This window comes from Miscanthus floridulus, chromosome 18 (assembly GCF_019320115.1).
Source record: "Miscanthus floridulus cultivar M001 chromosome 18, ASM1932011v1, whole genome shotgun sequence".
NCBI classification, from domain to species: Eukaryota; Viridiplantae; Streptophyta; class Magnoliopsida; order Poales; family Poaceae; genus Miscanthus; species Miscanthus floridulus.
Genome location: NC_089597.1, coordinates 96262826 through 96277009, shown reverse-complemented (window position 1 = coordinate 96277009; position 14184 = coordinate 96262826). Strand labels below are relative to the sequence as shown.

Genomic DNA, 14184 nt, shown 5'->3' with positions numbered 1-14184 from the left:
TATATCGAGCAAACATGGGCCCCGTTCGTTTGAAGAAATTTGAAGAAATCTGGATGAATCTAGAGGAATTTATTAGAGGAAAACAATATTCCGAATAAAAAAAACGAATCCTTAATACCGCCGTAAGCTCCAGAAGATGCCACCCTAGAGGGGAAACCATAATAAGACGGTGTTTAGTTGGGCAAAGTTTGCGCAAACTTTGCATAGTGAAAATTTTCTACCGTAGCATTTGTTTGTATTTGTGAATTATTGTCCAAACATTGACTAATTATGCTCAAAAGATTCGTCTCGCAAAGTTAAAGTAAACTGTGCAATTAGTTTTTGATTTCGTCTACATTTAGTACTCCATGCATGTACCACAAGTTTGATATGATGAGAAATCTTTTATTTACATAGTGCACTTTTTGGGAGTTTGGAGGAACAAAAGGCTTAATAAACAAAAAGCTCCGGAAGCAACTGGACCTCGCTGGCACCCTGCTCTGTTTTTTTTTTCCATAAATAAGTAGCCCACTCTGCTCCCGCTACTCGCCTCACACAAACACATCAACACACCCTTCAAACACATCAGCACCCAAGCACAGCTCTCAGAGCAGCCAAGAGCCTCCCGTTTCCTGCTCGAACCAAGCTTCAATCGATTCGATACATCAGAAACGGCCACACGAAACTGATCAAGGCATTAGCATTATCGGCAATGGCAATGGGCGAGCTGATCCCTGGGTTGCCGGAGGAGGTGGCGAGGGAGTGCCTTGTCCGAGTGGGCTTCGACCAGCTGCCGGTGGTCCGCCGCATCTCGCGCCAGTGGAAGTCCGAGGTGGAGTCGCCGGACTACCACCGGCAGCGCCGGGCGGAGGGGCTGGCGCGACCGGTGCTCGCGCTGGTCCAGGCGCAGCCGACAGCGCCACCGGCTGACTCCGACGCTGGTCCGGCGGTGGACAAGCACTCGACGGCGGCGGGCTCGGGAGGAGGCCCCGCGAACTCGTACCGGATGGTGTTGCTGGAGCCGGTGGAGGGACGGTGGGCGCCGCTGCCGCCCCTGTCGTGGCCAAGCGAGAGCCTCCCCCTCTTCTGCCAGGTGGCCGCCGTGGACGGCGCCGGCATGCAGGAGAGGAAGCGGCTGGTGGTGGTCGGCGGCTGGCACCCGGAGACGTGGGCGCCGACGGACGCGGTGTTCGTCTACGACTTCCTGACGGGCGCGTGGCGGCGCGGTGCGCCCATGCCCGGCCCCCGCCGGTCCTTCTTCGCCTGCGCCGCCGTCGGCGGCGCCGTGTACGTGGCCGGCGGCCACGACGACGAGAAGAACGCCCTGCGGTCGGCGCTCGCCTACGACCCGGACGCCGACGCGTGGGCGCAGCTCCCGGACATGGCGGAGGAGCGCGACGAGCCGCGCGGGCTCTGCGTCGCCGCCGGCGGAAGCAGCAGGTTCCTCGTCGTCGGCGGGTACCCGACGCAGGCGCAGGGCCGGTTCGTTGGCTCCGCGGAGTGCTTCGACCCGGCGACGTCGACCTGGGCGCCCGTCGACCTGATCGAGGACGGCGTGTGCCCGAGAACCTGCTGCGCCGCGCCAGGGCCAGGGTCGTCCGAGCGCATGTACATGCTGAGTCGCGATGGGCACCTCGTGGCGCGCGACGGCGCCGCCGCGGCGTCGGCGTGGCGACCGGTGGCGCAGGTGCCCGAGGACGCGCGCACCGCGGCAACCGTCTCCGCTATCCCGGACGGCCGCGTCGTGGTCATCGGGTCCGGGTGCCACGGTGGGGAGCAGACCGTGCACGTGCTCCGCGAGGAGGCCGGGAAAGGCGCGTCCTGGACGCGCGCGGTGGCTCCGCCGGAGTTCTCCGGGCACGTGCAGGCCTCCTGCTTCCTTGAAATCTGAAGTGTACATGTACGTACGTACAGGACAGAAGTACGCTACGTGCTTCTGCCACTACTACTCACGGTTGTATATAGCAGATCAAGCCGATGTTTAAGAACATTAGCAGGATACGTACTGTACTGTACCAGTATAATTACTGTGGGAAATTAGTGAAGTATCAATGGCAGCTTTGTTATGCCTTCCTTCGATCACATTTTGTTCAGTGTGATTTGCATCTTGGGACAAGAAACTACTTCTACCGGCGCGCTTGCAAATGTCATCTGAAATTGCTATGCACCAGCGGCCGACCCCCAGTTTAGCTCAGTCGGAGCTACTAGTGGTATATGGTATATACTAGTACTTATCAGTTTCTAGAAGCTTTTGCTGGACCTGTTTTTCCGAGACAAGAAAGTTTTTCGGTTTTTTGGGACCTGATCGTTTAGAAGCCTCTGCGAGTACGTCTTTTGTCCCTATCCATACCTCCCCGTGCTCTGTCGTCCTCAAACTGAATTTACATCGTCGTTTCCCAGCGTTCATATCTTCCACCACTGGCGTCACGCGCACTATGAGAAGTTGAACAAAAACTATCATCATTCTAGAGAGACTGCGCTAGCAAAACTAGTAAAATGACCCAGTTCGTATCGCTGATAAGTATTTGTCTTATGCTGTGTTGATTTATCGTGAGAGAAAAATACTATTCGTTTGTTGAAAAATACTGCTGGAGTTGTTCGAGCGAACCGGGCCCTAGGCCTTTCTACCGCGAACGAAAATTCAGGGCAAAACCCAACCAGAGAGCCGGAAGTGTGAAGTGAGTCGCATTTCGTTCACGAATTCCTGAACAAGATTTTTTTTTTTTCATTCAGGCTCACCGTGTCCGCGGGAGGGAGCGGGCAATATTCGGGACTGGAAAGCAACCGCCCACACGCCGAGCGCCGGAGCCGGAGCTGCGGAGGGCGGGCGCCGCACGCAGACGGCAGACGTCCCTGTCACGTACGGCATGCAGCCTTGACACCGTCCACGCTGTGTCACCGACGCGGGCGGGGCCCGCGCTTACTCCGGCGGCTCGTGCCCATGCCGCGGTTTCGACTGATATTTCCCTGGGGCGCGCTGTGGCATGTGGCCAGGGATAAAAACGGATCGGATACGGATGGATATCATCGATATTATATTTGTTTTCATATTTTTGTCTGGATTCGGATTCGAATACGGATAGTGTCAACTATGTCGGATATGATACGATTGGATATCGACATCATAAATATGTGATTTGAGTATTCGGATACGGATACGGTATCGGATGTTGGATATCCGGACTCGGATATGGACAGATCTTAAACCCTCTAAACGGATTCGGTTTCGAATACGGTCGAAAAATATCCGTACCGTTTTTATCCCTACCTGTGGCAAACGCAGCGGTCTCGCCGAGTCCGTCAGCGTGTGGACTGTGGACTCTATTGATTACTACACTCCATGGGCTGCTGATTGATGAGTGAGTGAGGATGTCGAGCGAGCCGGCTTTCAGTTCTCTGGCGATGGATAGGGTCGACGTCGCTTTTGATCCTTCGCCGGCTCCAGAATGGATTGGGTTGGGTTTGTCGTCGGGTACGGTGGCACTGGCACAGATCGGTCCGATAGTAGTAGCGTCGGCAAGAGTCCTAGCCGTTAATGGCCCTGTTAGTTTCGCTGAAAAAATAAATCAAAATACTGTTTTAATTAATTTGTTGTGAGAGAAAAACATTATTTTGATTGAAAAAATAAGCTGGAAAAAACGGATGATTAGAGAGGCGAACATGGCCAATGAGGAGTAGAGACTTGGGTGTGCGTGTAGTCGGAATCGCCAGGGATGGAGGAGTATTGATGGGTGCTGCCCGCTATTAAGGGCGGGAGAGGCACCGCCACCCTGTGTTGCACGGTGGAGAAGGCCAAGAACAGCTGGTTCTATTCTATCGATGTCGACCTTGAGAGTTGGGACTGAGAGGCACACGAAAAGTCCACAGTCGATGAGCGCCACAAATCGATCTGGGATGAAATGAAAAATCTAAGGAAAAACAACGGGCAGTGATAAGTGAGTTAGAGGTTCAAAAGAAAAAAAAATCGGAGGCTGTTTGTTGAATTTCAATATTTGAGAAATTCAAACTAAATTTGATCACATAGGTTGTTTCAAATAAAAAAAAAGTTCTCCGCTACAATGTCTTGTATCGTTTCGAGATCTATAACTTTGGTTTTAGATGTTTCTCTATTCGAGGTCATTTGGAAAGCTCAAAAAAATTGGATTTTAAAATGTGAGAACTTCCACTACTACAAAATTCAATTTGCGCAGCGTCGTCCCGAAGGTCTCCGTGGCGGGCTCATATTTTTGTCCGTCACGGTAAATCCCACGATTTACCGCGGCGGGCACTTTTTATTTTTCGCAGCGGGCATTTTTACCCGTCACGGTAAAACGATTTACCGTGGCGGACATATTAAGATGCCCGCCACAGAAAATACCCTATTAACCGTGGCGGCCGTCTTAAGGTGCCCGCCACGGTAAATCGATTTCCCATGGCGGACACATTATAAGGCCCGCCACGGAAAAGGCCACGGCCCAATAGGCACACCAGCGAGACCCGTATCCAATTCTGATTTATCGGGCTTATATATACGGGGGTTTTAGGGTTTTCACTCCACCACTCCTCCCTCAACCGGCAGCCACTCTCTCCCTCTCCTCCGATCCTCTCCTCCCTCAACCGGCGGTAGCCACCACTCCTCTCGGTCCTCTCGCACGAGGCACGGCGTCCCTCTTCCTCCCTTCCTCTCCTCCTCGTCCTCCCTCAACCGGCGGCCCTCCTCCTCCCTCTCCTCCTCCCTCAACAGGCGGTGGACGGTGGCTCGAGGCACGCGGTGGCGCGGCGTCGCGGCCGCGGATCCAGGCGAGGGCGCCGGTGTGGACGGACGCGGATCCAGGCGTGGATCGAGGGCGCCGGCCGTGGATCCAGGCGTGGACGGCCGCGGGTCCGGCGGTGGCTCGGCCGGGGAGGCCGGATCTGCCGCGAGCCCCTCCTTCCCCTTCTCCACCAGGTAGATCCAGGCGACGGCGGCCCTGACGGAGGCCCCGGCGGCGGATCCGGCGGTGGCGCGGCCGGGGAGGCCGGATCCGCCGTGAGCCCCTCCTTCCCCTTCTCTGCTGGGCAGATCCAGGCGACGGTGGCCCTGCCGGAGGTCTCGGCGGTGGATCCGGCGGTGGCGCGGCCGGGGAGGCCGGATCCACCGCAAGCTCCTCCTTCCCTTTCTCCACCGGGCAGATCCAGGTGCCGACGGGCAGATCCAGGCGGGGGCGGCCCCGGTGGAGGCCCCGACGGCGGATCCGGCAGTGGCGTGGCCTGGGAGGCCTGATCTGCCGCGAGCGCCTCCTTCCTCTTCTACATCGGGCGGATCCAGGCGGGGGCGGTCCGGGCGGAGGCGCCGACGGCGGATCTGACGGTGGCGCGACCGGGCTGGAGCTGCGGCGGATCCAGGTGACGGCGGCGGATCGACGTCGACGGCGAGATTTAGGTCCAGTGCGGCCCAGATCCAAGCCCGTGTGGGCTTTTCTTCTTTTTTTTGTTTTTTTCCAAATGATTTACCGTGGCGGGCTTCCTTAGCTGCCCGCCGCAGTAAATTGATTAACCGCGGCGGGCAAAGCAGCCCGCCGCAGGAAGGCCACGATTTACCGTGACTTCCCGGCAGCGGCGGACCGGTTTGCCCGCCGCGGGAAACCAAAAACGGCCGCCGCGGATAAACATTTTGTAGTAGTGTTCAAATAGAATTAGCGAGATTTAAATGGTTTTAAATAAAATTTTGTCAACTATAAATTTGTAAATCTTTTGGAATTATACAAAGTTTGTCTTCATCCAACTTTGTTTGAAAAAATTATGAATTTTACTATACTGCACCTATTTTGATAGACGACTATAGATCCATCCGCCCTACAAATCGATTTCTAGATCCGGCTCTAGATCCGGCCGCCTCTAAACATGGAGGCATTTTTAGAGGTAACCGGAGAAAAAACACCCGCACTAAAAATGGATTTCTAGAAGAGGATTATTTCAGAAATCATTCTTATAGACGGATTTTGATTGGGCCGCCTGCTCGTCTCTAAAGAAGGCTCTGTTACTAAACGCAGTTCCAATAACGCTATATTTATCTATCTATATCTCTACATGTACTTGTATGGTACATAGCCTTTTTTGCTTGCTTCTGGCCACATTCATGGTATTGAGTCTTGAGATCGTTGGCTGCCGTGCTATCAGGTAGAAACTAGAGAGGGCCACCTCCGGGCCGTCATAGGATGCTCGCTGCTGGGCCGTCTGAACGGAAGGTCATCACTGGGCCATCTGAACGGAAGGTCGCCACTGGGCCGCCGCTGCCACACGTGTGCCTGTCACCAGGCCATGGTTGCCTTGCTCAAAAGAAAGAAAGAAAGAGAGAACACAGGCCATGGTTGCCACAAGGGCATCAACCCATGCTGCATTTCACTGGAATTTTTTAAATATTTTTTATTGATTAATTATAAATCTAGAAGCTGTCATGTAAGAATCATAAATTAGCATCCTGTCTGCTATCCAATGCCCAACAGGGTTCTTGTCGGCTTCTCAGAAGCCGACGGGCCACGCAGCGACACCAGCAGACCTGTCGGTTAGCTTCTGGCAGGCTGATGGGCTAGTCGGTCACCGAGTAGCCAATAGGCTTGTTGGTCTGTGGCTGACAGGCCTATCGGCCGCCCATAGGCCAATTACACTATTTCATGATGTTTCAAGCAACACCAAAACTTTTGCTATCCTTTTCTGGACATAACCCGATCAACCATAACTTCGGTACTATTCAAGGAACGCTACCAACTTTTGAAGGAACAAACCCTTAATTTGTGATGTACACTCAGTTGGCTAAACAGACTCAAAAATAAATTGATGAATATTCCAACTCGATCTCCTGCTCTCATCATGCATATATAGTTTCTTCTTCAAGAAAAGTACCCTGCACTTTTTATAGACGTTTATTGCAGTTGGATGTGATGCTGCATCAGTTTCTTTATTACTATGCAGCTTGTACTAGTGAAGAGCTCCAATGAGATTGTTTTCCTCTTGAAGTTCACGGTTGGCATAGCATATCGAGGCGTTTGATAGAAAGTCGCACTAGCCAGTATCGTCTCGTCTCCCCGGACCACACCTGCTTGGCTGCTTCAGATCATTGTATGCCTTTGGCGTTCGTTGAAAGAAAGCAATCGAGCGTATCCTACTGGCTATATAGTACGTATATATAGGCGTACTGCTCATTGTCAACATAATATAATTCTAGCAGGACCTTGTGAAGTTGTCTCAGCGAAGTAACGAGCGAAAGGTGCATATAAACTGCGGGAGGGCGCAGAATTCAATGTGATTACTATATCTGAACCAGCGCCAGAATGGTGCTTACGCATGCTTAGATATGATTAATTAACTGGTAATATGGTTCCGTGGCACGGTCACAACCAAGCACACGATTGTATCACAGTGCGTGGGCTCGTGGAGTCCTTGCGATGCGTGTTCATCTAGGCACACCGTACCCAACCCATGTGGTTCGTCTGCGACACCCACACCGAAGCCGTGTTTGCCACCACGGCACCACCTGGCCACCTCGCCCTCCGTCAGAACGTCACTAGCAGCCATCGCCCCTCTGCGGCCCCGTTCGACTTGTTGAAATTTAGCTAAATTAACTGAAAATACTGTTCTATTTGAATTATTATAAGAAAAAAATAATATTCCTATTAAAAAAATAAGCTGAACAGTGCGAATTATAAGGTAAGCCGAACGGGGCCTACAGCCTGCGCCCTACGGTGGTAGTATTACTGTTTTGTTTTCCTTCTCCAGAGCTATGTATTTTTGCATTATATATAGGTAGAAAGAGCTTGTACAAGTGGGTCATGGAATTCGTGCACTTCGGTGGGAAGAGAAAATTACATGAAAACCACAAGGAGAAGAAATAAAACTAATTACTCGTTGTTTCATAAACTAGACAATATAACATATTTGCACCGGCTTCAACTAACCTTCATGTTGGGCTTTCTTGCCTCCATGGGCTATTCTAACCTTGGATGGAACTGAACAAAATTGGTTTTGGACGCATGTCGTCAGCTCGGGCCTAGGTTTCTAGTGATGCCGCCACTGCCATGTCGCCTGCCTCCCTCACGCCCTTAGCAGCCATATTTCCACAAGAGAATAGGAACTAGGGGTGTTATTTTGAGTAAACTGCACCACAGGTCCATTAACTTTTGGAGGGGTGTCATCTGGGTCCATCAACTCTCAAAGTGCAATTTTGAGTCCCTAAACTTTCTATGTTGTGCACCGTAGGTCCATACCGGTTCGGAAGCTTGGTATTTTTTCATTGAGCCCCTTCCCTTCTATAACTCTCTTTCAAAATAGCCCCCACAGAGAACGTGAGCGGCTCAGCGGTTGCAGTCGTCGCCGGTGAGGTCCCGCGTGCACTGCGCCATGCCGTAGACGTTCACGAAGGGTGTCACCGTGGCCGAGCTGACCGCGAACATCTATGGGGATGCATACGCTGCCCTCTCCGTGACGTTGACCATAAGCGAGCCGAGCCGTGCCGTGAACTGCTCTTGATGCGTCACGTTCTGCGAGTTCACCAAGGAGACCACCATCGACGTGTCAACGACGCCGAAGAAGCTCGCGATGAAGTACTGCAGGTGGCACGCGTCGTAGATGAGTATGGTGCTCTTCTGGCTAGGGCACACTCCGGCCATGTCCTGCGTCGAGCCGTCAAGGCACGCACGGGCAGTCTGACACGTTCACGTCAGCGCGGCACCGTGCCTCGACCAGGCGTATGCGTCGAGGCATCAAGGCACACGTGGTAGTCTGACACGTTCACGTCGGCGCGGCATTGCGAGAGGCCATACGCCTAGTCGGGCGCGGTGCCGGTGGTGTTTGTGGCGAACCCTGTGGACGCGGCGGCGGTGTGACACCCTAGGTGTCAATTTCAAGTTAAGCAGTGAATTAAGTCTAATCTAAACAAGTCAAAGGATGATTGTGAGCTTTAGTTTAACACCTGACAAGTGGTGACAGAGGTGGAGTCAAATTCTTTCAAATATGACTTAACTTAAACTTTTCAAAGGCAAAGACAAAACTCTTTTGTTTAAAAGTAAATTTTATTTCAAAATGTGCATGCGTAGTTTTAATTATGTCTTTTCATGTGCATCACCTAATCATGAACATATCCTGGTCACATGAAAAGTTGCATGTTGTTTTGGATCAAAAGTTATAAGAAATGATAATTTCCGCTTTGCTTAAAAACACTTTTGTTAATTGAGTAGAAACATGTGATGTCAACTAAACATTGCATTCTTGTTTAAACAACTTTAATTGAACTCTTGAACAAAAAATAGTTAGGGTTTAAATTTGAAAAATGTGAAGAAAGTGCTTAGAAATATCCAAAACCCTAGCTTAAGCCTTTCTCATGATCCCTTTTTTCTTAATTTGTAACTTTGCTTTTTATTCAAAATATGAAAGATTTGTCTAAATAAAAGTTGTAGAGTAGGTCATGTTCTTGAAACTTTGTTTATGCATCATCCTCTGTTTCAGCTTTTAAGTGCTTCAAACAGTGGCTTCAAGTTTGAGTTCAGTGCTATTTTTCCCTCATTTGGCATTTTGGCTAAGTTCTGAAAAACAGTAATTAAGTTCAATCTTTGGTGATTTATTAAAACAATTTTCATAAATAAAAATTGTGCAACTTTGTTTCTATAATTTGGTATGAAGTTTGTACTTCAATACTATGCTAGTGGTTGGATTGTTTGATCAATTTTTAGCCACTAATTAATTACTCAAAGCTGCTTGATCAAAACTGTTTTCGGCCTGTCAAGATCTGTCTAAGTCCTTGATTGGCAGTTTGCATGATTCATGTTTGAGTGTTTGTGGTTTGCAAAATTGTGTAGCAACTGCTCTCGAAACCTTAATAAGAGTTGTAGTTTAGCTTGAGTGCAACAACCTTTGTTTAAGGATCAAGACCTAGTTTGGCCTCTAACCTAGGAAAATAGAGACCCTAAAATCGAACGCAGTACTGTTTTAAAGTTCCAAATTTTGGCCAAGTGTTGAAATTGAATTTTTCAGTTTCCAGTTTTCATGTAGCCATATTTGGGATTTTATATTTTTCAAATCAGCTCGTTTCTGACCAAACTCCTTTAAGCAAAGTTGTAGTACTCATATAGCTCTACAACAAGGAGCAATTGGTTTAGGTTTTGGCTAACTGGATTGGGAGAAAAAGAAATGAGAAGGACGGTCAGGCATGAACAGTACCCCGAGCAGCAGCTTCTCAGGCTGCTCACCGTCGTGTGCCGTTTGGCCACCTTCCCGGCGCTTCTCGCGCCCGGGCACGTAGTCGCCCACGTGGCAAAACTCGTGCAACGCTGGCGAAGCTGAGAAGTATCGCCCGCGCCCTTTTAAATCACCAAATGCCGGCTGCTGTCTCCTTTTTCTTTTTCTACACCGTCGCAGAGCAGCTCCACTCACCGGCCAATTTCGTCGTCGTCGAGCCGTCCCCGTCCAATTCCTCTCACTGCTAGCGTCGCCTCATCCTTGCGCGTTGTTGGAAATTTAACTTCATCACAAAACACAGCCCCAAATTTTGGAGCTAAATTCTTAAGATTCCGTAACAAAATCTATTTGCAGGAAAAAGAAAGCGAAGACAACATTTCGACTTCGTATGAAAAGATTTGACTTCGCCAAGAAGGAGAAATCAAGATAAAGAAGAAGTCAAGACCAAAGCAAAGACATAAGTTTAACTTCAGGGGTAAAGATTTGGCTTCGCTGATTAACGAAGACAAACAAAAGCAGAGCAGAAATCGACTAAGACAAAAGGCAGAATTTCCCAGAGGAATGATGGCCAAATAGAGGGATGAAGAGTGAAGTAGTGTAAAATGACCACTTCACCCTTATAGTTGAAAAGGGTTGTAAATATATGAGTTAGGGGTAAAATAGTCATTTTATGTAAGATACGAAGACTAGGGCCCTACAAATACCCCCTCCGACATGTACAATACGGTCATGAAATGAATACAACTTTGTCTTGTGTTCAAACTTTGATGCTTGAGTAATTTCTTACCCAACATCTGGCTGTAGGGTTATGAGGATGCTACGCTAACCGGAAAACAAAAAAAATTCGGCCTCATAAACCAGGATCTACTGCTAGTTATAGATCATGGGATTACCACTAGACGCGCAGGTGCAGGGGAAGCGACTCGATGTAGTCGTACGTGTCGTAGCAGTGCCGTGCAGTTGCAAGGTTGTCCGTACGTCCGTCCTCTTCATGCGGTTCATCCTTGTGCTCTAGATGCAGCACCTCCAAGGTATCCACACGTACAGGGAGGAAGCGTCGTGCCTCTGGACTGCTAGGTTCGCGAGGAGCAGCAGGCGCAGGCGTAGGATGGGTGGCGGCGGCTGCCAGAATGGTGTGGACCCCTAGCCCCGTTGCCCACCCCACTTATTTATAGGCGTACCTAATGAGCTCCCGAGTTGGAGGCCCATTAGTAACCCTAAGCCTTGTCTAACTCGGATCCATTCCGAATTAGGCTTCCAGCCCCTTAAGCGTGTGACCCTTTGGGTTCACGCACACATAGACATGGCCCGAGTACTCCTACTCGGCCATTAGTTGATAGCGGCCTCTAGCAAGGCATGTCAACTCCTATGCGTATGCAAAGATCATATCAGACGAACCACCACAAAACCACATACTTGTTATTCCCTTGCCTCACGATATTTGGTCCAACTCATAGGTTAACACTTAACCCAAGCATGACCATGTATTTCTTGATCTAATCATTAGAGTGATCTAGTGATATCTCTCTTATATAGAGAGGGGCAAATTCCATTTTGATTGTCTATGTCTCATAGCATGTTTCCCGACAAACCCGAAAACCCACCTTTATAACTACCCTATTACGGAGTAGCGTTTGATAGTCCCTGAGTAGGTCGTTTCACATCTTGAATACATACAACAATCTCAAGTCTAAGGACATAACGTACATGATGTGAATAGAGATAATAACAACATCTCACGTTGGGTCAGTCCAGCCCCATGTCATACATGTGCCCACATTATTAGTTTAACATCTCCATGTCTATGACTTGTGAAACATAGTCATCAACTAATAATGTGCTGATCCATTATTCATGTGTGTCCTCACACGAACTCTGACCAGGGACAACATTAGAATAACCATACAAGTAAAAGAGTTTCACAAACAATTCACATAATTGCTAATCGATACAGGTTGTCTTTAATGGAAATTCAATGAACTCATAATATATCATGGATACAAGGCAATATAATCATCTCTATGATTATCTCTAGGGCATACTCCCAACACTAGCGCCCACCATTTGTGTGTGCTCGAAAACTCCCATGACCACGCGAAGCTAATGGGCAGACCTGACAAGAAAGTTACCACTGGGGTAACCGAAGATGACCCACCAACAGTCGAAGACCAAAGTCTCGAAAAAGATGCGCCCCAAGACCCAAGTTCTTGAAAAACAAGCGAAGCCAAAGAACAAAGACTCAAAGAATTAAAAGAGCAAGTGTTGAGAAAGCAAAAAGAACTTGAAGAATGTCACACAAGAGCAAGAGAAAAGTCTCTCAAACAAAGAATAGAAGAAGCCGAAGCCACCCGTCGTGAACTAAATGAACAACTCCAAAATACAAGTCACGAAGTTATACATTTAGATGAACCAAATTCAGCAACAAAGGCTTCTCAAGAGAAAAATTCCCAAAAGTCATTCATATCAATTGACACAAGCTCTCCCTTGTTAATAAACTTGCAGCTAGCTCAATGGCCTTTGAGGTACAAATTTAACATGATACCAACTTTTGATGCCCAATCTGACCTGAGGCAATTCTTGATGAGTTTTGAAGCTGCAGTAATTTCTAGAGGTGGCGATGAAATAACATTGGCAAAATCTCTTGTCATGGCAGTTAAAGGACTAGCACAACAATGGTACTCTTCGCTGAAAGCAAAATCCATACATTCATGGGATCAACTTAAAGCAAACTTGCTTGTTGACTTTCAAGGATTTCAACCAGTTGGCCTCACAGACATAGATCTGTTTAATTGCAAGCGGCAAATCAAAGAGCCCCTGAGCCAGTAATTCAAAATATTCATTCAAATCAAGGCACAAATTCCAAATATCCCAGACGAAGTGGTGATAATAGCCGCAATTAAAGGGCTTCGGGTAGGCCAATGTGCTTCTCATCTTGCTCAATAAAAACCAAGTACAGTTGCTGAACTTTACAAAGTCATTCAAAAATATTGCAAGTCAGATGATGATTACAGAAAAAGAATTGAAGAAGAAAACTACTTCATGGCTCAAATCAAGCAAAGCAACATCAACTTCCATGCTCCAAAACCAAACAACTATGAGCGAAGACCATTTACACTGCACAATTAAGTCAATCAAATTGAGAATGACAACAATTCAATAGCTGAAAGTAATTATGCTCACCAAAACCAATATAACCAGCGAAGTTAATTCAATGAAATAACATTTGAAAGAGGAGGATTCGGCACAAGAGGAAGAGGAGGAAGAGGAAGAGGAAGAGGAAGAGGAAAAGCACCTTTAAAACCTGAAGATATGTACTGCATTATTCATGGCAAAGGGGCTAGACATACATCTAAAATGTGTCCCAAAGTTAAGAAAGCATCGAAGAAGCCCAAGAAGAAAATTGGGCACCAAGCCAATAAAAAATTGTCAATCATGTGAGGCAAGAACAGCAGTCCTCATCAAACTTATTATCCAATGCATTATGGACATACCCAAGCCCTACTTCTAGGACCACCTCCTGCATACAGCTCTGAACCACTAGCAATGTATCGTCCCATGCAAAATCAATGGAGGCAAAATCAATCTCAGCAATCCAATGTTCAATCAGCACAACCTGAAGCTTCAGTTGCAAACAACAACCCACAAAACAACCAGGCTAAGCAAGAGAACAACTCCCCATCAGTTTCAGCGGTGAATAATAATGCAATTATCCCAAGTAGAGGAAGAATATTGACAATCACGGGTGGAAATAGCATGGACCATGAAAATAACAGTCAAAGAAGAAACTAATTCCAAAGAGTAAATTCAATTTCAATGGAAGGCCCATATAAGAAGACAAGATGGTCTCATCTACCAATCACATTTTCAGAAGAAGACCTTCAACTAAAAGATTACCCACATATGGATGCTATGGTAATAGCAAACATTGATGGATGGGCAGTCTAAAAAATATTGGTTGATGGAGGCAGCTCTGCTAACATTATATTCACATCAACAATTGATGCCATGAAAATCGAT

The 14184-nt window shown here is 48.2% G+C and overlaps 1 protein-coding gene across 1 annotated transcript; it reads left to right on the top strand.

The window, feature by feature from the left end:
* Nucleotides 1-516: 516 nt before the first annotated feature.
* On the top strand, nt 517-2127 carry LOC136521890 (F-box/kelch-repeat protein At1g80440-like). Its single transcript, XM_066515660.1, has one exon. It carries the CDS (start codon nt 692-694, stop codon nt 1868-1870), a length of 1179 nt encoding a protein of 392 aa, XP_066371757.1. The 5' UTR covers nt 517-691; the 3' UTR covers nt 1871-2127.
* The last annotated feature ends 12057 nt before the right edge of the window (nt 2128-14184 follow it).

Bases quoted from the DNA above. Each gene is read 5' to 3' on its own strand.
- LOC136521890 (XM_066515660.1), top strand. From the start codon at position 692: ATGGCAATGGGCGAGCTGATCCCTGGGTTGCCGGAGGAGGTGGCGAGG.